The sequence below is a fragment of the Manis javanica genome, chromosome 3 (genome assembly GCF_040802235.1).
Source record: "Manis javanica isolate MJ-LG chromosome 3, MJ_LKY, whole genome shotgun sequence".
In the NCBI taxonomy this organism is placed as follows: domain Eukaryota; kingdom Metazoa; phylum Chordata; class Mammalia; order Pholidota; family Manidae; genus Manis; species Manis javanica.
Window position 1 is genome coordinate 170,811,530 of NC_133158.1, and position 26,201 is coordinate 170,837,730.

The window sequence follows — 26,201 nt, forward strand, 5'->3', positions numbered from 1 at the left end:
CTGTACAAGCTGCTGTGGCATGTAATGGGCATGGTCTTGTCTGAGGACAAGGTCAGTTTGTTTAAGAGCTCTGAAATTTTATTTTTCTGATATTGGGCTCTTTGTCTATTTCTTTGACTTTATTTTGGAGCCTTTTATACATCATAGGGTTGTGAAGAAGACAGACTAGAAAATTATGTCAAGCATTTAGTAGAATTGTGTGTGTGTGTGTGTGTATACACACGTGTACTCTGGTGTCAGACTGCCTGGGTTCAAATATCAGTCCTACAAACTCCTTGCTCTGTGACTATCGGTAGGTTACTTAACCTCTCTGAGACCAAGGCTAATAATAGAACACTCCTCTTCCAGTTGGGAAGAATAAGTGAAACATATGTAAAAATCTTGGCCCACTGCTGGTACAGTGAAAGCATTCCATCAGTTCCAGCTACAATTACTGCACAAATACAAGAGATCATTTATCCATTTAAAGGACTAGCTGAAAAGGAACGGATGCTCACAGTTAGAGGTGGCAAAAGTGCCTGAAAAATCAGATTGGCCGCTCACTGTAGGTCTCTTACCTGTAACTGTGAGTTGAATTAAAGCCATGGTAACAGGAAACCATCTGGACTTTCTGGATAAGCAGCAACAAATAATTCTTGGGCCTCCAAGGGACTCTGTGAGCCTTCATCTAGGAAGTCAGGCTGCCCCATGGGCAATTAAAATACAGCCATGGGGAGAAGAAAAGCTCCACTAATTAAAACATGGCTCATGTGGTCATGAGCGGCTCATCAGCCTACCTGTGATCTGACACTTGCCTCATTCACTTGGCAATTTTCAAGCCCCAGTTCTGCCTTCTGGGACAGGATACAGGCACGTGAGGCTCCAGAAGGGAAAACCAAGTAAGAGAGGCCCCTCCAGACATTAACACTTTCATCCTGGTATTAGGTAGCAAACATGCCTTCTTCAGCAAGTAAATTCGCACAATCAAAAAACTTGTACTAAGTGACTTTTTTTGTCTTCAATGACTCCAAACATGTATAAGAAAGAAGAAATGGCTGTGTTTGCTGGGCTTGTGCAAGCAGAGAAGTAGGTCTTACATAGGGCTCCATATATAAAAATCCAGACTGCCAGATCTTCTCCATCCTGATCCTCCACATAAAATTTAAAATATCTTAACTCTCAAATGTGCGTTTGACTGATTACCGTAAACTTTCAGCCTTCCTGAATGGTTGGGGGAAGTATTTTCATACCTGAAGTGCTAAATACTTAGAACATAATGACATTCTCAGTATTAAAAATGAACTGAGTAAAATAGAATGTTGCGCACCATTGGTTGAATCAGCTGTAACTGCTTAGACTGTTAGAACTTTCTGTGTTCTGCATCTGCACTACCTAATATGGTAGTCACTAGCCACAAAAGCAGCCACATGTGTAGGGAAATGTGGTTACTATGACTGAGATACTAAATTTTAATTTTTACTTAATTTAAATTTAAATTTAAATAGCCATATGTGGGTACTGGCTACCTCTTGGAAGTTGCAGAAGGATCAGATACAGTTAAATCTGAGCTAACCCAATGATGTGCCTCACAGGTAACATTTCAGAATCAACAAAAGCTATTTACCTATCATTTATCTTCTTAAAAAAATATAGTCAGAATACACACTATCCACTCCCTCAACACACACAAAACAAAAACTAGTGATCTGAGCTTTCTGATGAGCTTAGATTTCAGATAAAGAGGCATTTGCCAAATATTTAACTGTCAAAAATTTGAGTCATGGAATTCTAGAATTGGAAGCAGAGTGTTCAAAACTCAGCTTGTTTGGAAATATTTGGGGATATTCTGGCTTGTCATAAAGACTAGGAAGTACTACTGGTCAGAGAGCAGAGATTTTAAATGTCGTGCAACATGCAGGACTGCCTCACACATAGAAGAATTGTCCTGCCTTAATGTCAATTGTTCCACCAATGAAACTCTTTTTGCTCAACCATTTCTTTTAAAAATTAGGAATTTGCTTCCCAGGAAATTAAGTGGCCTCCTCTGGATTCCATAGCTAGTGCAGCTAATCTAAAACTCAGTTCCCTCGTGGTATAGGAGACCAAACGATACCTGGGGGCTAGCTGGATTTGCTCTGTTCTTCTGTAGGCTGCACTAGATTATTATGAGAAATGAATGAATACATAGCAAAAGAAGATGTTCTCTTGCAGTTCACCATCCTTAAATTCAGAGTAAAATTGAAAGAAAATGGTCTTACTCAGATTTGTGTTACCCACATAGACGAATATCTGGGCATATGCAGAGTTCTCAGAACACCCTTTGCTACAATGGCGGAGTTGAGCAGTTGTGACTGTTTGGCCTGCAAAGACTAAAATATTTACATGTTGCTCTGTAAGCAAAATGTTGCTGACCTATGCCATCAATTATTATAACATACAATTAGTGTGGTAACTGAGTTAGGTACCAAGTTCTATGGCATCAAGGAATTAGTAACTAGAAGATACAGGGTAAGCTTCCCAGAATACTGTCAAAGGATAAAGAGTTGCCGAATATGGTGTGTTATGAGCTGAACCGTGTCCCTTCCAAAATTTATATTTTGAAGCCCTAACCCCCATACCTCACAAGGTGACTGTATATGGAGACAGATTTGAGATATTAATGGGATAATTAAGGTTAAATGAAGTCATAGGGTGGGGCCCTAATCCAATCAGACTGGTTTCCTTATAAGAGATTGGACACATAAGAGCCCCCAGGGGTGCAAGCACAGAAGGACCAGTAGGTGAGGACAAAGCAGTGAGAAGGCAGTGTCTGAAAGGCTAGGAGACAGGCCTTGGAGCAAACCAACCCTACTGTCACCTTGATCTTAGACTCCCAGCCCACAGAACCATGAGAGAATAAATCTCTGTTGTTTAAGCCACCAAGTTCTGTGGTTTTCTGTTATGGCAGCCCCAGCGAACCAATACAGGGTAGAAGCAAATGTTATTTTAGATCAGAGAAATCAACATGGTCAGAGCCCCAGGGACATGAAAAGCTACGATGACATTTACAGTGAATGGTGAAAATATGTCTTTGGAGAACTGTGAGTACTGGAGTAGGGGAGGTGGGGGGAAAGACATGACAGAAGAGGAACTCTCAATGCTAAAACATTCATTTTACCCCTGGACAAATAATGAGCTTCCAGAATTTGGTTTCTAGAATGGTAATTCTGATGGTAGATATGAGAATAGTACCAGGAAGGTCAGTTGGGAAGCTTGAAATGTATGAGCAATAGAAGAGGAAAACCTGAACAACGGTACTGCCCAAGAGTGCAGAAGGATGATGGATTTAAGAGAAATTTCTAAGGAAAAACATTAAAAAGATTTTATTAGCCAGTTAGATTAAGGGAGAAATGGTACAGTAAAACTCCGGCCTCAGACTAAATCTCCACAAGTTTGAAACTGGTCCTTAACCTAACTGCACACTCATTCCTAGCCTAGGAATGACAGGAAACATTATTTTAAAGAGCAAATAAACTGTTTAATCTATCTTCTCAAGTGACAAGATAGATTAAAAAATACCAAATGACTTCATTTGAAACAATTTCTGGATAGAGAAAATCAGGTCTCTTATAAATTAGAGCAGAAAAAGTAAGAGGTGAAATGTACAGTTAAAACTAGACAGAACAATGAAAGATAGTTTATCAACCCTGGTACTCGGCAGTGTTGGAATGATGGGTGTATGGGGCTTTCCAGGCAGTGATGGCAGCCTGAAAAATGAGCTCTGCTTTTGTGAGGCTGGGTTAGAAATTTATTACTTTAATATACATTTCAACTGATGCCAGAGGTTTAATTAATAGCAGCATAGTTGCATAAAATGTTGATGTTTCTGTCCTGCATTAAAATGCTTACTCTAAGGAATGTGATGTTCTTTGAAATTAATATCCAAATTATGCAGATGTTCATTCCTGAATGAAATACAGCCAAAGAAGAACCAGCCCATCCAGCCTGAAAGATAACCCTCCTTTCCAGAGGCCTTATTTAAAGAACTTCAGCTCCACTGGAGTAAAAACAGCAAAATCTCAGTTGTTTAAAACAACAAAAATTTCCTTGTTGTTCATAATACATTGTGAGTTGTCAGAAATTCAGGCTAAAGGAGAAGCCCTCATCAGAGAAGCTGTCAGTTGTCATGAAGGAAAAGAGACTGTAGCTAAACATACCCTGACTCTTATTTAAAAAGTTTCTACCAGAAAGACTAAAAATCATTGCTGAAGCAAATCACCTGGCCTCACTTAACAACCAGTAGGGTGGAAAATAAAATCCTACCATGTGCCTGGGACAAGAGGATGTGGGAACATCTGTGAACAGATGGAACATTTTGTGAAGTCTTAATGACTGCCTAGGGTGGAATATGTCTCAGGGGCTCAAAGCATGACCAGTAGTAACCTCTACTTTGTGCTTTTCTAAAATGGAGCTCACAGACTTTTTGCAAGGAGTCCATTTAATGTGATTTCAATAAAAATGAAAAAGGAATGCAACAAAGTACATTTACTTCATTCAATTATAATCTTGAAGAAAGTAATAATGCCCAAAGTGCATGCGATTAATAGTTGCTAACATTTATGGAATGTTGATTACATGCCAGGCACTGTTATGAGCACTTTTTATGTATTAACTAATTTTACACTTATAACAACCTATGAAAATGCCAATTATTATTCCCACATTACAAAATAGTAATCTGAGGCATAGAGAAAGTAATTTTTCCAAGGGTATACAGCTAGTAACTGGCAAAGAAAAATACCAAACCAAGTAAAAATATCTCTAGAGTTAAACTGCTTAATCACTTATTATTTGAACAATTTATAACAATAAATAAAACAAAGAAACATTTGATTGAAGGAGTATTTCAGAGAACTAAGCCAAATTATAATGATTTTATATTTCATTTCATTGCATGACAATATTCCATGAACATTCCAATATTTACATGTTTTGATATTTATACTGAATTGTTATATCATCTTTACCCATGTCATAATCTGGAACTATATATTTTTAAAACCCCTATTTTTGTAAAGGAATCCTTTAATGCTCTCTGCACCAGAGATTTGGTATTTTGAAATTTACGTTATTGACTATAAGGGGCTCAAATTTCCTTCAGATGTGTGTAATGAACAATTACTGCACTAAGTACATCAAGTCACCCACACCCCTCCCCTAGCTTCTTCTGGAAATAGCCTCTTTTTCCTTATTCTACTTACATGGTAACCTCTGGACCAATCAACTTGGACAAAATGTGCTCCAGCCACAGTGAATTGGTCCACAGGAAGGTATCTGGGCCAATCACCACCCAGAACCTGTCCTGACCAGCAAATTGGTTCCAGAAAGAACATTTGATCCCAGCTGGGCCACTCAGAGTCCTTGCCAGTAATTTAGTACCTGAAAATAGGTAGAGCCCACCTCTTCCCATATGACAAAAACTATAAATGAAAAGCTCAGGGAGGGCCTGTCAAAAGCCACATTTTCTTTCCATGTGAGCAGACAAGTCAGTGGAAAGAGTGAGGAAGAAAGAAATGAGGAAGAAAAATAAAAACATGAACAGGTGTAAAGTGAAGAAAGGAGCCTGCCCAAGACTCTATCCCAGCCCGACTCCTGTCCTGGAGATCTGAGAGACACCACAGCATCCTTGCTTCAAATACTGTTAATTGGTTTTCTGTCATTTGCAACCAAAACAATCCTAATTAGTACACTCAATTATAAAATTCTTTATCCAACTGCTACGTTATTGAAAGATATGAAAAAGGAACATAGGTGTAATCATGTTGTGGGGAAGCTGGGGTTCCTATGGCCAGGATCCTCACTGAACTTAAACCACCTGATGATGTAACTGGCCTGTTGCTAGGCTACAGATTCCACACCTTTAGGCAATAAGCTAATATTGCGCTATAAAGAGAGCTCGGCCCAGTGCTCTGGGTGGAAGCAGAGATGGTAGTGCTCTACCTACCTCCAGGAGAACAAGCCAAGTAATAAACCCTTTCACCTCAAAGAACGTTTTGCTGTCAGTTTCTTTGGTCACATTGAATCCATAGCGAACTTTCCCGGGGCTGAAACCCATTGGCAAGACAATTGGTGAAAGTCAGCAGCGTTCATGGTTGACCAAGAAAAACGACAGGCTGCCCTTATGGGAGGGGTGCTTCAGTGGGCTGCCCCTGTGAATGGGGAGACAGTGGATCATCCCTCAATGGGTATGTATGTGATCTGAGGTGGCTTGCCTCCTAGAGGACTGAGCCCCACCCCAGGACTGGAGGCAAGTGGAGGTGACACCTGAGGCTGTAGGCATGGCTCTTGGCATAGTAAGTAGGTCTTTTGAGAGATAGAGTGCCCGTGAGGCAGTGGGGACTGTGGGTTGGCTGCTTCTCACAGTATTAAAAAGTCTACAGAAGAGACCCAAGAAATGGTGGCACAAGAACGCGAGCTGCAAACTTCTGTGGATTCACTGAAAAAGGAAATGGCATTGATGTGAGGGAGGCAGGGTGAGAATGCCAGCAGCAAGGTGCCATTGAAGAGGTAAAACTACCTTACAGAATGAGATGGCAGGGCTGCTCTGAAGGAGGAAGATGCCATCAAGGAAAAAGACGAACTGCTGAGGGAAGCACAGGCGGAGGTAGCACGCAAATGCCAGCTGAGAAGCATTGAGGTGAAGGTAAGAGAGCTGCTGAAGACTGAGCTGGCATTGCTGCCAGGCATAGTAGAAAAGGCAAACGTTGTAGCAGAGGAGGCACTCGGGGGAGGGGAGAGAAAGGTGCCATCAGCCCTAGAAATGGAGGAGCTGGGGAAGGATGAAGGGGTGGTGCCAGAGGCACTGACCCCTCCTGTATTGAAAGCAGGCCCAGTGGTTGTAAAGAAAATAAAGACCCAGCAGCTGAAAGTTCCCCAAGGAGAGGAGCAGCCCCCTCCCCAGGTGGTGGAGCACTCTATGCTCTGCCCCTATACTCAGGCTGAGCTGGTGGATTTGGGCTTCCTGTTTAGACAGAAGCTCTCGGAGTCAATATCAGCTTGGCTCCTGCATCTGTGGGACTTAGGGGTGGATGGAATTGTTCTGTCAGGATCAGAGATGGGAAAGCTGCCTTCCCTGACAGTGAAGCCCGCCTTGAGGCAGCGATTACAAAATGCACAACAGACCCCAGGGAGTCACTCCCTCCTTAATTAGCTTATGGCTGCACTTTGTGCTGTGTGGCCCAATCCAGGTGATCTACCATCCTCTCCTGTTAGATGGCAGAAGTATGTTGAGCTCCAACAGGTGTTACAAGAGGTAGGCATAAAAAATGCCATCTATAGTCCACAGAATTATGGCCCAGATGAAGACATTTTCATTACTGGGATGAGAAATATTGTACTTCAAATGGCTCCTACATCCCTCTTTGGGTCTCTAGTGGCCATTCTTTCCCCTTTTAGGGCATCCCAAAAGCGAAGTGACACATACAGTAGTAGCAGACTTAGTTGAGGCTGAAGCAATGAGAACCCAGGAAGAAATAAGATCTGTTACTCACAAGAAGAATTTACAGGGCTCCATGAAGGTTACAAGGACCCACATTTAATAGAGGCAAGAGCAGATGGAAGGAAATTAGATGGAAAGTCCAATAGGATCTTACTAGAGCTATGGCAACAGCTGAAACCAGAGCAGCAGTTCCAGCCATTAAGACCAAAGAGGCAGAGGCCAGAGACAGAGCCACGAGTCCGGCCTATGTGTTGGCAAGACTTCCTGCTGGAGAGTGAGCCAACCTCACTTGAGCCCACACAGGAAGGTGTTTGGGGAACATGGTTTAACTGAGGGGAAGGTCAAGATATCTTCCCTGAGGGACCAGGGGAGGACCAGATGCCACATGTGGAAATAGCTATCCATTGGTCCCCAGTGAACATACAACATGTCCTGGCTCTGGTGGACACAGGGGCTGAATGTTCACTGGTTCATGGTAAACCAGAGCAGTTCCTGGGACCCCCACTATCATGGAGGAATACAGGGGTAAGGCTATCAGGGTGAAAAAAGCTGATATCCCTTTGTTAATAGGGCATCTACCCCAAAATAGTATACTGTGTATATATCTTCTATCCCTGAGTATATTTCGGGGATTGATATTCTGCAGGGTCTATGGTTGTAGACCACTGCAGGTGAGTTCAGACTGAGAGTACATGTGGTGAAGGAAGTTCTGAGGGAACATGCTAGGCACCCGCCATAGATTGGTTCTGAAGGACGAAGAGACCATTAAGGAAAAAGATGAACTCCTCAGGGAAGCACAGGGGGAGGTGGCACGAGAACATCAGCTGCGAAGCATTGAGGTGAAAGTAAGAGAGCTGGTGACTAATACCAAACAATACAAACTGCCTGGAGGGCATAAAGAGATTGAAGAAACTCTCCAGGAGCTGGAAAAGGTGGGTGTTATAAAGTCCACCCATAGTCCTTTCAATTTCCCAATGTGGCCAGTAAGAAAGCCAGTTGGCTCCTGGCCTATGACTGTGGATTACAGAGAACTAAATAAAGTCACACCCCCTATGCATGCTGCTGTCCCCTCTATTGCAGGCTTGATGGATACCCTCAGCCATGAGCTAGGAACATACCATTATGTGGTAGACCTTGCTAATGCCTTCTTTTCCATTGACATTGAGCAGGAAAGTGAGGAACAGTTTGCCTTCATGTGGGAAGGATGGCAATGGACTTTCACCATCCTTCCACAGGGATACCTCCACAGCCCCACCATCTGTCATGGACTTGAAGCCCAGGACTTGGCTACATGGGAGAAACCACCAATGGTGTGGCTGTACCGTTATATTGATGATGTCATGCTCACATCCAATTCTCTTTCAGATCTAGAAGGTACAGCATCTAGACTGCTGCAACATTTACAGAAAAAGGATGGGATGTGAACAACATCAAGTTTCAGGGACCTGGTTTGTCTGTCAAATTCTTGGGGGTCATCTGGTTGTGTAAGACCAAAGTTATACCAGAAGCAGTTATAAAGTCCAGGCCTTTCCTACCCTGGCCATTGCTACAGGAGTTTCTGGGTCTTCTAGGCTACTGGAGAGTGTTTATCCTGCACTTGGCACAAATTCTGAAGCCCTATATTGGTTGGTATGAAAGGGCATCAGGTGGGACTGGGATGAGACATGCATCTGCCTTTACTACAGCAAAATGGGCAGTCAAAGCTGTGCAGGCCTTAAGTGTGATAGACCCATCAAGGCCCTGTGAGCTGGATGTTCACGTGACTGAAGACAGTTATGGCTGGGGTCTCTGGCAGTGGCTCGAATGAACTCACCAACCCATCGGATTCTAGTCACAACTCTGGAAAGGGGCAGAGGTATGATACACTTTGATAGAAAAACAACTGGCTGCTGTGTATCACGCCTTGCTGGCTACAGAACCCATTACTGGAATGGCCCCGATAAAGGTAATAACCACCTATCCCATTTTGGGGTAGGTATGAGACTGGACCCCAAAGCCAAGAAGTGTGTGGCACAAACACTCACACTAGCCAAGTGGGGTGCTTACCTACAGCAGCAGAGTGCGCTCTCTAGTAGCCCCTTGAGTGAAGAACTCCAACACTTATTGGGGCCAGTGACATATACCAGTGAAAAGCAGGAAGAACTTGCTTTTGAACCATTAGTAGCAGAGTCCCTATCAGGAGGGAAGAGCCCCTATACCCGAAGATGCATGGTACACAGATGGCTCCAGTCATGAGCAGCCCCCAAAATGGAGGGCCGTAGCTTTCCATCCTAAGACTGAGACAATATGAATGGAAGATTGTGAGGGGAAGAGCAGCCAATGGGCAGAGTTGCAGTCTGAGTGGCTTGTGATCAGCCAGGAGCCCTCCCCTACAGTTGTCTGCACTGACAGCTGGTCTGTCTATCGGGACTTGACCCTGTGGCTACCAACCTGGTACCATGCCAACTGGCTGGTTGGTCACTGACCCCTCTGTGGGTAAGAATTGTGGCAAGATTTATGGGCCTGTGGTCAGACTAAAATAATTACACTCTACCATGTGACAGGTCATTTGCCATTGGCATCCCCAGGAAATGATGAGGCAGATAAATTGGCCCAGATGCATTGGTTAGAAGGAAAACCTGCCTCTGACATAGCCCAATGGTTACATCAGCATTTGTTGTATGTGGGACAAAAGACAGTGTGGGTTGTAGCCCGTCAGTGGGGCTTGCCGTTGACCTTTGAGGAAGTTAGTAGAGCCCGGCAGGAGTGTCATGTGCTCCAAAAGGTACTTACACGGAGTTCCACAGCAACATGGGACAATAGCTAAGGGGCCTATACCCCTCATCAGGTGGCAGACTACACTGGGCCTCTGCCTGTGTCAGAAGGGTATCGTATGCTATGATATGTGTGGACACACCTACTGGACTTCTGGTTGCTTTTCCTACCTGTTGTGCAGACCAGGAGATGACCAAAAGAGGCCTGGAGCATCTCTTTGCTGCCTATGGCTGACCACAGGTAATTGAGAGTGATCTGGGCACGCATTCTACTGGACGTACACTGCAAGAATGGGTGCGACATCTGGGAATCAAATGGAAATGTCATGTGCATTACATTCCTACCACAGCAGGCATGATAGAGAGACACAATGGCTTGTTAAAATCCAGACTTAAGTCACATACCAGTATCTGCGAGGATGGTCAGTCTGGTTAGGGACCATGCTATGGCGTTTGAACAAGAGACCCCAAAAGGGAGCCCTGAGCCCTGTAGACATGTTAACACATATGGCTGCCTCCCCCATACAACTGCAAGTACAAACCAAGAAAGAATCACTGAAGCCGAGGTTCGGCCAACAGAATAAGATCTTGCTGCCAGCACCAACTGCACTGAACCCTGGAGACTCCATTGAGTGGATGTGGACTTGGACCTTTTGACACATGGACCAACAATGGTTGGCTCTCCTGGCATCTTGGAGACAATGCCTGGAAGCTGGCCTCACATATATTCCTGGAATAACAGCAGAGTGGCCACCAAAGCTCACCGTGGTATATCCTGAATGGCCAGAAGATAGGAGCATCTTACCAGGGAGTTTTGTTTTATCATTATGGGCAGTGCATGCACCTCCAGTAGCACTATATATAGACCCTTCAGTAACCCCCACAGGGAAAGGAGTAAAAGTATGGTATACTAGACCTCGAAGTGACCCCCTTCCTGCTACAGTCTTTTCACAGGACCACTCTCTTGCATGCATCCTACCTGATGGACAAGATTTGCCTATGCTGATGTCATTAAAACATGTGTCCTATTGCCCCTAAAGTCTTTGCAGATTGGGAACTTCCTCTGACTTGAGGATTATTATAATTTTTTGTTATTAGGAACCTCCTCTGGCTTGAGGATTATTATAATTTTTGTTACCTGTATCAAAATCTTGCTGTATCTTAATTTTTATTATCTCTAAGTTGTTGTTATCCTCTGCTGCTATTGTGGAATCTGGTTACAGTGCTCCAGCTTTCTCGCACAGGGACCATTGCAGAAGATTGAAAGCATGTAGATTGTAAGGTAAGAATCCTGGAGGGGTGGAGTGTGGGGAAGTTGGGGTTCCTATGGCCAGGATCCTCACTGAACTTAAACCACCTGGTGATGTAAATGGTCTGTTGCTAGGCTACCGCTTCCACACCTTTAGGCAATGAGCTATATTGCACTATATAGAGAGCTCGGCCCAGTGCTCAGGGCGGAGGCAGAGACGCTAGTGCTCAACCTACCGCTGGGAGAACAAGCCAGGTAATAAACCCTTTCACCCCAAAGAACGTTTTGCTGTCAATTTATTTGGTCACATTGAATCCATAGTGAACTTGCCTCGGGCTGAAACCCATTGGCAAGACACATGTAATCACGGTTGCTTATGATTCACCAAAGGAAATAAAATAATCAAACTTGAATGAAAGACTGAAGAGATTCCATGGTGCCTAATTACCCAAAATGCAACCACGAGGAAAGGGCTGATCCCAGATCTCCTCCAACTTTTGCCTGTCACAGAAAAAGGATAAAGAACCCAGAATCACATGGCATTTACTGGTTATTCAAAAAAGTGCAATGATAGGATCAAATCCAATGAAGCATTTTATCAAGTGACTAGAATCCCAATTTCAGCATTCCTAGTAGAAGGCACATATCTATTTGTAGAGAGCACAGATTCTACAGGGTATGGGCTCAGTCCCATAAAACCAGACCCCCAACCCTCACTTCAGACACCAATCGCCATCTAGGTTGTCCTTTGTACTTCTGAGTCACTGTCTACAGATCAGAGATTTCCACCACCTTGTCCTCAGTCTCAAGTAACTTAATAGATCAGCTTACAGAACTCAGAGAGACATTTACCTATGTTTACCAGTTTATTATAAAGAGATATTATAAATGATACAGATGAATAGCCAGATGAAGAAGTACACAGGGCAAGGTACATGGGAAAGGGGCTCAGAGCCTCCCTCTCTCTCTGTGTGCACCACTCTCCCAGCACCTGCATGTGTTCACCAACCTGAAAGCCCTCCAAACCTCATCCTTTGAGGTTTTTATGGAGGGTTCATTACGTAAGTATGATTGGTTAAATCAGTGGCCATTGGTTATTGTATTGAATCTCCGGCCCCTGTCCTGTCCCCAAAGAGAGGTGTTAGTGGGACTGAAAGCTCCAACCCTCTTATCACAAGGTTGGTCCCCTGGCAACCAGTCCCCTTCTTAGGTGGGGTTTTCCAAATGACATGTGAGTAATATAACTTCAGGGAATTCCAAGGGTTTTAGGAGCTCTATGCCAGGAATGGGATGAGGACCAAATATATATCTACTATAAATCACAAAATCACAGCAGAGGAACAAATTCCTTCTTAAGACACTGATTATGGAAATGGTCATCAGGATTCTCCCTCCACAATCATGAGGCTCTAGAACTTGGAGGGGGCCCAGCTTCACCTAAGAAGGTGTCCTAACCCCCTTCCCTGCTAATCCCCAAAATTATATGGACCACTCTCCTGATAGCCATTTTGACAATGTAGCCACTAGGAACCACACTAATTGGAGAGGTTTCCAGTTTTAGGTAAAAGAAAATCATATTACATTATCATATCAATTCAATCAATCCTTACATAAATAGAATAAAATTGTGAATTATCCAAGCAGTACCTAATTCAAATTTAACTTTATAGTTAAGTCAGTTTACTTTGTAGATTCTCCAAGATCTCTTCCCCACTATTATACCACAGGATCCCAAGTTATAAAAGAAGCATCAGGTTGGAAGGAACTTGAAGCCAAGAGTAGAGAAGGAAAAATGAGTTTTGACTATCAGTAAATGGGGCACTGAATGCATCTTAATTTCAAACAAGTGATTTTTAGATAATCCATTTATCTCTTTACACAAATAACCAGATAATTGTTATAGCTGGCTTTGGAATGCAATTATACACTTCAACATACACGTGCACCCACACCCACACATTCACCAAACTCACAAATGCTTCCCTAAGTGTTTGGCTCTCTGTTGTTAGGCTTTAATAAGAAGGGTTAAGAAAGAAGAGAAAATGCTAGGTACTATTTTATAAAGAAGAATACCATCTTAGCCTTATATCTCCCCAAAGCAGAACCTACAGCAAAAACTTCCTCACAGGTCGACTGTTTTGGAATATGGTTCCCAGAGAGCAAGACTGCAGGACAGGGAAAACAGAATAGGAAGAAGGCAAAGTCAACAAAATGATATGTTACCGAGTTCGCCATTCCTATGAGTAGCCAATGCTTGATTGACCAGGACCTTTCAAGGAGCCTTACAAATTGCATCTCAGAAATGTCCACCCTCAGACATCCAAAATATATAAAGAGCTCATTCACCTCAACAAACAAAAAATCAAATAATCCAATAAAAAATGGGCAGAGGATCTGAACAGACACTTCTCCAAAGAAGAAACTCAGATGGCCAACAGGCACATGAAAAGATGCTCCACATCACTAATCATCAGGGAAATGAAATTAAAACCACAATGAGATATCACCTCACACCACTTAGAATGGCCACCATCCAAAAGACAAACAACAACAAATGTTGGCGAGGATGTGGAGAAAGGGGAATCCTCCTACACTGCTGGTGGGAATGTAAACTGGTTCAACCATTGTGGAAAGCAGTATGGAGGTTCCCCATAAAACTAAAAATAGAAATACCATTTGACCCAGGAACTCCACTCCTAGGAATTTACCCTAAGAATGCAGGAGCCCAGTTTGAAAAAGACAGATACACCCATATGTTTATCGCAGCACTATTTACAATAGCCAAGAAATGGAAGCAACCTAAGTGTCCATTAGTAGATGAATGGATAAAGAAAATATGGTACATATACACAATGGGATATTATTCAGCCATAAGAAGAAAACAAATCCTACCATTTGCAACAACATGGATGGAGCTTAGAGGACATTATGCTCAGTGAAATAAGCCAGGCAGAGAAAGACAGTATCAAATAATTTCACTCATCTGTGGAGTATAAGAACAAAGAAAAAAGCGAAGGAACAAAACAGCAGCAGACTCACAGAACCCAGGAATGGACTAACAGTTCCAAAGGGAAAGGGACTGGGGAGGATGGGTGGGGAGGGAGGGATAAGGGGGAAAAAGGGGCATTATGATTAGCACACACAATGTAGGGGGGTGGCTGGGGAAGGCAGTATAACACAGAGAAGACAAGTAGTGACTATAGAATCTTACTACGCTGATGGACAGTGACTGTGATGGGGTATGTGGTGGGGACTTGATAATGGGGGAAGTCTAGTAACCATAATGTTGCTCATGTAATTGTACATTAATGATACCAAAATTTAAAAAAAAAGAAGTGTCCACCCTGAGGACAAAAGCAAAAGCATGTATTCTTCTGCTCCTCTCTCCCTTTGGCCAAAGGTGGCTGAAGTGAGAGTTTATTCCTCTTGAATTTCTGGGTTGCATATCTGTAAATAGAAAGCAATATCCCACAATGTGGTGTCAGAGAAGCCATTGGGCCAGAAACCAGAGGTAAATGGTCTTGGCATGAGCCCATAGCAAGTCCCAGTCTAATTTTCCCTGCACAAGGCTGATTAAGGTCTGCAGGAATTAATTGCCAAGAAGTAGCTCAAGTAAGAAGTAGATATGACAAATCGTTAAGTAACAAAACAAAAGGGATCCAATCAAATAATTAAGGTCATAGGATTTGAAATAAAGAGATCCACTTTCAAGGCAACTGAGGTAATAACCCCAAATCTCAGTAACTTAACGCAATTATTTCAGGTTTTAGTCCATGTTGCCCTCACTCCAGGACCCAGATTAGTGAAGGTTCCATCATCTGGAACATTTAAGGTTCTTACAACATGAGGAAAGAGAGAGTTGGGGAGTTTTAGAGCAGTAATTAAACACTTTGGTTTCACATTCACTTCTGACACAGGCCAGGGGCCAGACTAGTTACATGGCCCTATCCAAACAGAAGACGAAGGGACAAGAGTAACCTCCCATGAGCCAGGAAGAGAGGTGAACAAGATAGGGTGAGCATTAGAAGTCTCTGCCACATAAGGGAGACAGTTACTCTACTACATTATTATTACTATTCTTTTCCAAAGTTTGAATTACCCAAATTTTATGTTATTTCCCAGAATCCAAAATATAAGTCCCCCTCCTACCCTGATTATCTTTTCTTTCCCAAACTTATCTCAGAACTTGTCTGGGCTTCTTTATTTCTAACCCAACCTCCCAGTACTACCTTCCTTTCAAATTCTTTCCACAGTGCCTCCATGAAATTACCCATTTCTGCACAAACTAACTTCTCAATTCTTGGTTCCCTCACCTTGCCTTGACTGCCAAATACTTCCCAGCCTTTATGAAGCCAACCTCGATGGCACAGTGCTCTGGTAGCACCCCCCATTCCCCTGGATGCCTCCATTCTGCAGCACCCACGCAGCCAAACTCCTATAGGAACTTGATAGTCCAACATTCTATGCTTCCAATTGTCAAAAGCTGATTAAAATAAAAATCAATAAAGTTCACCTTCATCTCTATGATACTTGAAAATTGCAAAAATCTGGTTCATGTAAACTGCATTAAGCTTTGAGATCAATTCTAATATTTTATGACCTAGGCACTTTTTATTTTTTTTTAAAGCTTTCTTTCTATTGTGTCACCTTGCTCAGGAGGGCTGATACGGAATCTAGAACTTTCTCTGATTGGACTGTGTGTGGACTAAGCCAGAAAATACCACTTTGATGTTTGCCCCCATGGCACATTCACTGCTTGGGAATTTGAAATCATCCCAAATAAGTCAAATTTGGTCCACATATTTGCATTCACTTTACCTTGAAACTTCATAACACCAAGGATTTCAGTCACTTCTCTCTCAGTCTTTATCTAGAGGTTGTGAATCTCTTAGTCTATCATCTAATCTGGACCTAGGCACTCATCTCTTCTAAAAATGGGTCCACAGTGCTGACTTTGTGTGTGGAGAGACAAGAGCTTTTCCCCCTAGATCTAAATCTACATAGGTAATGGGTATGATCTAGCCTGATTCTTTTTGCCCATGTCTGGAGGGAAACTGGTAGAAGTTAAGTGCCTGGTGTATTAGGGGATTCACTGGTCTCATCAGGGAGGGGAACAGCCTCATAGGAAAGCTTCTTTTTTATCTCCCATAGTTGATGCCTGCAAACTCCCAAGAGACTTCAGTAATTGTTTGCAATTCCACCATATGTTACTTCCCTGTGCCCTTCTGAGAAGCTTGTCATCCAGCAAACTACATAAACACTGCTCTAATGAGACTGTGAACCTGAGATATAGACACAGACAGACCTTTTCCCAAAGTAACATTTTCATGGTCTGCAAAATAGGAAGCAAAAACCAAAGGGATCAAAATATTTCCAAAACTAGTAATGAAAGTTCTTAACCCAATAACCAATCTATTCTCAAAGGTGTTTATTTCTTCTCTACTTCTCAAGGCAAAAATTTTTTGAATCTAAAAGCATATGCTCCTGATAGTCACTAAATGTTTGGCAGATTGTAGTTTCTTGAAGATAGATGCACCAATTTATATATCTCATCCCATATGCTCCTCTTACATTGTGATTGACACTCTCTCCACTGAGAGGCAGGACCTATATTCTTCCCACTGAACAGGGGTGAGCTTGGGACTGCTCCTACCAATAGAGTATGGCAGAAGTGATGTTGGGTCACTTCTAAGTTAGTCATACAAAGTAGACAGTGTCCATCTAGTTTTTTCTTTCAGAACTCTCACACTTGGTTCCCAGCCACGTGCTGCAAATAAGCCCAAACTAGTCCGTGCAGAGAGACTGCATGGAGAAGCCTATGTAGAAAGGGACTGTGGCCCCTACTAGAAACTGCTAGCTGAGTGCATAAGCCTTCACATGATTTGGCTCCCGGCTTCACATTTTCTATCTAATGCTCTGGACATTGTGGAGCAATCCCTGCTGTGGCCAAATCATTACCCACAGCATTCAAGAGTATAAAAAAGGTGTTTTATTCCACTACATTTAATGGTAATTTGATATACAGGCATAGTAACTGAAACATCTTTCCAGGTATTTTCTCTCTCATTTCATCTTTAGATTACTCTCAGAGTGACTTTTTCAAGCAACCTAAAGATTATATAGTAACATCTAGGGTACTGGGAGGATTATTTCTGCCCATCTACACTTCAATAAAATAGGATTTTGTTTCCCTGCAAGATGGAGACAGTTCTCAAGGCCACAGATTAAAATAAAAACAGTTGTTCTTATCTGTACTTCTTTTAGGAAAATGGAACATTTTTAAACTAAAACTCCATTCCTTGAATTGATAAGGCCCTTGAACCCACAGAAGATGTATTTGCTTTTGTGCTTACTTGGCTTCCTCTTGGTTTCTAAAGAAAGGACGAGTAGAGAGCAGGTTCAAAAGAGACCAATAGTAACTTGAATGCCTATCAATCTGAAAGGGATCCAGAACAAGTGGCCTGAAGGGCTGTTTCTCATCTTAAAGATAAAATTAGAAAGAATCGATTTAGTAAGGAAAAGAGTGGGTAAGGTATAAGTGAAAAATGTCATGGAAATATTAAAAAGTAATAAGGGACAAAAACCTCTCCAACAATCTATCTGTAATTGACAGTTTTCATTTAACTCACATTTCCACCAGTTCCAGAGAGACACTAACCGAACTTCTCCTTTTTGTCCACACTTCCACACCCTCTGTGTATTCATCTAGCCTCTAGCTTTGAATCTCTTTCTGACAACTTCCAAATCTGTATCTTCAGCCCAGAGCTTGTCCTGAAACTCTAGACTCTAGGCTGTGCTACCAATGTTTCCACTTGATGGCTAAAAAGCATTTCAAGTTCAACTGCTTCATAAAACAGACTCCTGATGTTCCTCTCCAAACCTGTTCCTCTTCCTGCCTCCTCCATCCTAGATGATAGAAATTCTCCCCTCTGCTGGCTCAGAAGCAAAACTCTGACAGCACCTTGACCTCACTTTCACAAACCAGAGCCCATTCGTCAGCAAGTCCTGTTGACTCAACCCTAAAGTTGTATCCAGAATCTTTCAGGTTTGGGTTTTGGGTTTTTTTGTTTTTGATTTTTTGGGGGTTGGAGTCTACTTTGCATATTGCTGGATTTCAGTACCCAGAATCATTCCTGGCATATAGCAGTCACACAGTGACCAGAATAGCTGTCTTGCCTGAGGGTTTCAGCCCTGGCAGGTTCACTCTGGATTCGGTGAGACCAAAAAATGACAATGGAATGTTGTGGGTAAAAGTGTTTATACCCAGCTTTATTCTCTTGCTGCCAGGTCAAGCAGTATAATCCTACCCACATTAGGGCAAGTCTGCATACAGCAAGCCAGAGCTCTGCCCCCACAGCCCCAGAGCGCTAGGTGGGGCTCTTTATATGGAGTCAATAATAACTCATTGCCCAAGCCTGAGCCATTGCATGCACACAGTGGGCAAGCAGACCTGGGTCTAATGAGAATCCTGGCCATGGAACTTCCATTTTTCCTACAATAGCACACACCTGTTGATGAATGAACACACAAACAAAGGAACCAGTGGACCACAGTCAATTCACAATCAGGCACCATCTGTGCTGAGGCAGAAGCCATGTGGGGGAGGCTCTGGAGAGTGTGCATATCTGCCTGGCCAGCTCCTGGGTGCAGAGTAATGGCAGCAAGTCTTGCAAGTCTTGAGTCACTGTTGTCTCCATCCCAGGAGATACGGCATTGGTCCATGAAAAGTGCAGGCTTCAGTGCCCAACATCTGCTTGTAAAGTCCACTAACTATTGGGATGGTGAGACAATTTACCTAACTTAACCACACTGAGTCCTGGGTTTTTTAGTAAAATAAAAATATCAGCTATTTTATATAAGGGATGCAATGAAGATTAAATGAACTAACACATGGAAACAATGTTCTGTAAATTATAAAGGGTTAAGTATAAAAAGTTCTAATTATATGAAAGAACCACCTTTTTGAGCCTACTTAACAATTAACACAGAGTCACATATTGGGTGTAATTGATGGGTACGTGATTAGTCACATAAACTGCCAAAATGATTGGTTTGTGACTGCTGTGAGACTTACGGCCTAAAAGGGGTGGGAGTGAGGGAGACTGACAATTTCTAGGGTTCACATGTGGTGGGTACTTTATATACATTTCATTTTGTCTGAATAAAATTCATGGGAAATAAATATTACAAATCTTTTTAAAGTGGTAAATGTAACTTGCCAAAACTCATGTGGTCATGCAGCTATGAATTACAAAGCCATTTCCAAAACAACAAGTCATTCTCTCAGGCTCTCAAGCTTTTAAAATTAAACCTTTTTAGGCATGATTTTTAAGTGTGTTAAAGACAGCTATTTCACATAATATGTGGATGGAAAGGATATTACAGAAGGTGAAATACTTAATTAAAATTCATAGAAAATGGGAAAAGCCTGATCAAAAGACTGCATGCTCTCTGATTCCATTCAGATGAAATTCCAAGACAGATAAAAATAAGCTGTCATGATAAAATCAAAATAGTGATTGCAGTGTGTGTGTGTGTGTGTGTGTGTGTGTGTGTGTGTGTGTGTGTGTGTGTGTGTGTGTGTGTTGGGGGTGAGTAGAAAGGAGTAGGTATTGATTGGGAAGGAGCTAAGGGAACTTAATAGGGAGACAGTGGATATGCTGTATGCATTTGTCAAAACTTATCAAACTATATACTAAAGATCTGTGTATTTTGCCATACATAAATTGCTGTCTTACTCCATTCAAGCTGCTATAACAAATACCAGAGGCTGGGTACCTTATACACAACAGAAATTTCTTTCTCACAGTTCTGGTTCTGAGGCTTGAAGCCCACAATCTGGAAGCCCATAGAGGGGTTACAGACTGTGTCATCACATTGGTGGAAGGGACAAGAGAGCTCTCTCTGGAGTCTCTTTCATAAGGGCACCAGTCTCATCCATGAGGGTGGAACCCTGTGTCCTAATCACCTCTCAAAGGCCCTGTCTCCTAACACCATCACATTGTAGATTAGGATTCCAATGAAAAAACTGGGGGCCAGAAGGGGGCTGGAGGGGAGCACAATCACTCAGACCATAGTAAATGCATTTCAATTTTAAAAGTTTAAAGTCACAGGAAAATGATTTTTAGACTTGAAGCCCATGTGAAAAATAATGGCCCTTATTAAACCTCAGGAAAAAATCCAATGATGTAGTTTTGGAAATCAAACTAATCTTCAAGATGAGGAAGCTGAAGTACACAATATTAAGTGAATTCTGTGGTCCACACATCCTGGAAGAGCAGAGCTGGGAGTCAGGCCTGGCCATGTAATTACCCAGCCGACTCTAGCTGTCCCTGAAAAGGATTTGTTCTAAAAGCAATGACCCTGGAAAGGGAAAGTTTTATTCATTCTCTTCCAAATTTATACCAAGTTTTTGCCTCAGCATCATGTGGATAAAGAGAATATATGAATACTAAGTGGCCAATCCAGACCTTATTCAAAGAGGTGCCTTAGTAAGAAATTACAAGGAAAGATGATAGATAACCTGTGGAACCATAGGGAAAGAAAGATTAGATTTTTGTCTCCTATGCTACAATGCATTTTATTTGTTTGTGTTTCACCTTACTTGAAATTACAAAAATATATTTAATCTTACCTTCATAGGAATAAATAATAAATAAAGCATATGGCTCTGAGTTCTAACAAAGAATGAATGTTTTATACGGAATGACCCCATTGGAATAGCCACCATAACCAAGATTAAAGTCATTTCAAATGAACCCCATTTAAAACAAATGTGGAAGCTTCAGCCACTTTGTATTGTGTGGCCTATTTTAATGCATCTCCCTATATACAATAGCTTTTATTTAATGTGGTAGAAGAGGCAAGAATAACAATGCCACAGAACAGATAGGAGCCTTATGGCACATTATTTCCCAACAGTAACTTCCTTTAATGAGTGAATTTCCTGCATCTTCCTTAGTAAAGCAAAGTGGTAGGTAATTTAAATTCAAACAAACATGCAGGACATAGCCAACTTAGCACGCAGAGGGTTTCAAAAAGGAACTCATAGGGATCAGGGAAGATACTAACCACCATAAAGAAGCAATGAAAGATAAATAATAGAATCCTGCTTAACACACAGGCCTCTATGGGGAATAAATACTTCCTTTATATTTTTCTCAAATGAGACATTAAACAAAAAGGCCTTGGAAGAGAAAAGCATTTATTGGGGTGACAGAAACATAAATAGAATAGTTACATGATATAAATAACTATAATACCAAATAATATAATTGGTACATGCAAACCAGAACTTCTGCAAAAACCATAAACTACAATGCAAAGAATTCAAGTCTTTTGCAGGAAGCCTTAGAACAGTGCTGTCCACTAGAACTTTCTGCAATGATGGAAATGTTCTGTATGTGCTCTATCCAATATGGTAGCACTAGCTACATACAGCTAGTTGAACCCTTAAAATGTGGCTAGTGTGACTGAGGAAATTAAGTTTTAATTCTATTTAAATTTAACTAAATTTACGTAACTAAATTTAAATAACCAAATGGAGCTAATGGTCATTGTATTGGACAGTATAGCCTTAGAATGATATAAAAAAAATAGGCAAACATACAAAACTGGACTTAACCTTTAAAAAACCCCTGATGACTACTATTTCCCAAACTCACTTTTGAATGTTAGTCAGACATATGTCTATATGGCTTAAAGAGTTGGATTTGTTGTAGACACCTGCTGTTCCCATGGGGGAACTTATAGCCACGTCTAGTCAAAGTCTGCCCTACAGTAATGAAATGGATTGTGACATATAGGAACACTCTCCTCCCCTTGGCCCATGAGATTCCCCTTACATACAGTTGATGTAGACCTTTTTCTGATTTTCTAATTCAAAACCAAGAAAATAACAAGGGCTGTCAGTGAGTTTCTTGAGAAGAAAATAAAATAGGTCTGACAGCCTGGCCTGCCCGTTAGCAAGAGCCTGTTGCTCTTACTAACAGATTTCTTCTGTGTGGTCAGCTCCTCCACATGCTATAATGCTACAGCATTACCATCTGCTGTAATCCTCTATTTTTCTATCCTCTCCCAAATAAATGTAGTCCTTGGTGGAAACCACCTGTGGAGTCTATGCAGTGGAATTCACTTCAGCTAACCAAAGCATTAAGCTTTCATTATGAACAAGGTCATAGATTTAGCAAAAGATGGAATGCAGATTTCATTTCATCAACTGATAATTGCCTGGAGCAGTTATTGATAATAAATTAATAATGACCTGAGGTACCCTGAAGTGCATTTAGGCTTAAGAGAAAATCATGCTGTAACTGTTTAGTAACATCTTCCACAGGCTCACAAATGGGGACTTGTAGCATCTGTGCTCTCAGCCAACCCTATGTGAGGCAATGTGGGGATACACAGTTGAGGAAAATACATTTCAAACACATTTTCCACTAAATATCCTATGAGAGAACAAAGCAGTTACAACAGGAGGACAGAGATCATAGAGATCAATTGCAACCAGAAATACTGTGGACGGCATCATGGAAGAGGTGGCATATGTGTTGGCTCTTAAAAGATGAGTAGATTGTGGAATACATAAGGAGGGCAAAGGCGTTAACAGCAGTAACAGACATAAGAATGCACAGATGTCAGAGGAAGGATGAATGTTACGTGACAAAGGCAGAAAGAGGGGCCCTGAAAACATTGCTAAGAAGACAACATGGAGCCAGACCCGGAAAGGCACTGGATGCCATGCTGAGGGTTCTCTCTGTAATGATGTGTAGCCAGCAAAATTCCTGAACAAAGTTATAACGTGATTAGATCTGTATTTTAGGAAGACAAGTTTAATGCCATGAGAAGGATGGATAGATGAAACAATCTGTCGAATGAAACAAGTGATTCTATTAATTTACTTGTAATATAAGCTTCACAAAATTCCAAAATTGCATTGAGGGCTTATTATGTCTATCACTGTTGACTGTCACCCCAATAACTGTTCCCCTTCTTTATTAGTTTATAAAATTTTAATGTTGTTTGGGCAGCAAAATATACAAAGAAATTGGGCCTTTTTCCTTACCTCAGGACTTGAATCACTATTGGGCCATAAAATTTATTGCTCTTTGCTAGTAATTGTTTCAATGGGCATAGAAAAGTCATTTGATAAAATTCAATGTACATGAATGATAATTTTTGGAGGTGATAGATACATTTGCACCTTGATTTTGGTTTCACAGGTGTATACGTATGTTCAAACTCATTCAATTGCACACATTAAAAATGTGCAGTTTTTTGTAATCAACTATACTTCAATAAAGCTGTTTAAAAAAAACTTTCATCAAAGCAGGAATAGAAAGGAGTTTCCTCCATCTGATAAAAGGCATCAACAAAAAACATGCAACTAATGTTTTCCCCACTGGTGAAATATTGAACACTTTCACCCTAATATTGGGAGCAAAGCAAGGATGTCTGCTCTCACCACTTTTCCTAAACATTGTCCTTAAGGTTTTAGTCATGCAAGAAAAATAAGTAAAAGTCATGAAGTCTGGGAGGAAGTAAAATTGTGTTTATTCACAGTTAACAAGACTATGTGCATAAAGCATTGTAAAGAATCTACTAAACAACTAGTAGAAATAATTAATACATGAATTTAGCAAAGTTACATGAATGTAGCAAAGATATAAGATCAGTATACAAAAGTCACTGTTTTTCTGTATTTTGGCAAAAATCATTTGGAAAATATAGTCTAAAAAATAAAGTATATGCTCAAATGCATTGAAAGCAGGGATTCAGACATATTTGCCCACCCATATTCATAACAGCTTTATTCAACATTGGCCAAAAAGTGGAAGCAATCCAAATGTCTGAAGATGGATGGATGAATAAAGAAAATGTGGCACATACACACAACAGAGCATTATTCAGCCTTACAAAAGTAAGGGAACTCCGACACATGTTAGAACATGGACAAACCTTGAAGACATTGTGCTAAGTGACACAGCCAGACACAAAGGACAGATACTATATACTTCCACTTACATGAAGTACCCAAAGGAGTCAAATTCAGAGACACAAAGTAGAATGGTGGCTGCCAGGAGCTGGGGGAGGGACTGAGAAATTATTATTTAATGGGTACAGAGTTTCTGTTTGGGAAGAAGAGTTCTGGAGACGGATGGTAGTGATAGTTACACAAGAGTGAGGATGCACTTAATAATACCACTGAAGTGCACACTTAAAATGGTTCCAATGGTAAAGTGTTATATATATGTTACCACAATTTTTCAAAAATTGAAAAATACCATTGACAGTAGTACTAAATATGTACATATATAACACTCAGGAATAAATTTAACAAAAGACAGGGAAGTCCTAGACACCAAAACCAGAAAACATTGTGGAGAGAAATTAGAGAAGATCTAAGTAATTGGAGAAAAAAGAATAATTTTGGAGACTTCCCCTACCTAATTTCAAGATTTATTATAAAGGTAAAGTAATCAAGAAAGCATGATATTAGTGAAGGATAAATAGATTAGTGGAATAGATTAGAGTCCAGAAACAGACCACACATTTTCAATCAGTTGACTTTGGACAAAAGAGCTAAGGTAATTCAACTGGGGAAAGGAAAGCCTTAATAATGAGGCTGGTACAGTTGGATGAGTATATGGAAAAGTATTAATATGAGATAAATTATAAACCTAAGTGCAAAAGTTGAAAGTATAAAGCTTCTAGAACACCACATAGGAGTTGGATGGGGCCCAAGAATTTGCATTTCAGCAAATTTCCCAGGTGATGTGCATGCTGCCGGTCCAGGCACATTTTGTCATTATTTATTAACAGCATGGTGCAAGAAAAGAAAAAAGTGCTAACATTTTTTTTCACTCATATCTTACCCTTAAATAATTAGAAGGTAGGAGGGCAGAGCCAAGATGGTGGCGTGGGTAGAGCAGCAGAAATCTCCTCCCAAAAACCACATATATGTATGAAAATGTAACAAAGACAACTCTTCCTAAAATAGAGACCAGAGGACACAGGACAACATCCAGACCACATCCACACCTGAGAGAACCCAGCACTTCACAAAGGGGGTAAGATACAAGCCCTGGCCTAGTGGGACCCGAGAGCCCCTCCCCCCAACTCCCAGCGGGAGGAGAGGAGTCAGCAGGGAGGGAGAAGGAGCCCAGGACTGCTGAACACCCAGCCCCAGACATCCTGACCAGAGTGCAGACACGGTGTATGCGTGGGGTCCTGGATACTAGGGAAACAGGGTGACAGGACCGGTGAGCAGGTGCCTGAGGCCGACGCTGGAGAACAAAGAAATGGGAGCGGGAGCGGCCATTGATTTTTTTTTTTTTTTGGTGAGTGATTTCTGGAAGTCTTAAAGGGACAGGGACCCCAATACAAGGGAAACAGGGAAGCAAGACCAGTAAGTGGGTGCCTGAGACCAGCACCTGAGGACAAAGAAAATAGTACTTTTTACTTTTTTAAAAAAAATTATTTATTTAATTTTTGTTGCTGTTGTTGTTTCGGTTTGGAGAGTGCATTTTGGAAGTCTTAAAGGGGCAGGGCAGGACACTTAGTCCAGAGGCAGGGATTCTCAGGTTCTCTGGGCACTCTAAACCCCTGGGCAGCAGGGAGCACAGAGGCCCCTTACGGAGATAAATAGCCTCCCGGCCACTCCCCCTCCAACAGGGATCCACAATTTTGGAGCAGCAGCCTGAGCCAGGCCAAGCCCACAGCTACAGCAGAGATAAACTCCATA

General features: G+C 41.6%; 1 protein-coding gene across 1 annotated transcript in view; it reads left to right on the forward strand.

The window, feature by feature from the left end:
- Positions 1-8,175: 8,175 nt before the first annotated feature.
- Positions 8,176-26,201, forward strand: part of NPHP3 (nephrocystin 3) — a 168,156-nt gene continuing 150,130 nt past the window's right edge. The window contains 1 exon segment of the mRNA XM_073230493.1: positions 8,176-8,301. Within this exon segment, the coding sequence (XP_073086594.1) occupies positions 8,176-8,301 (126 nt within the window).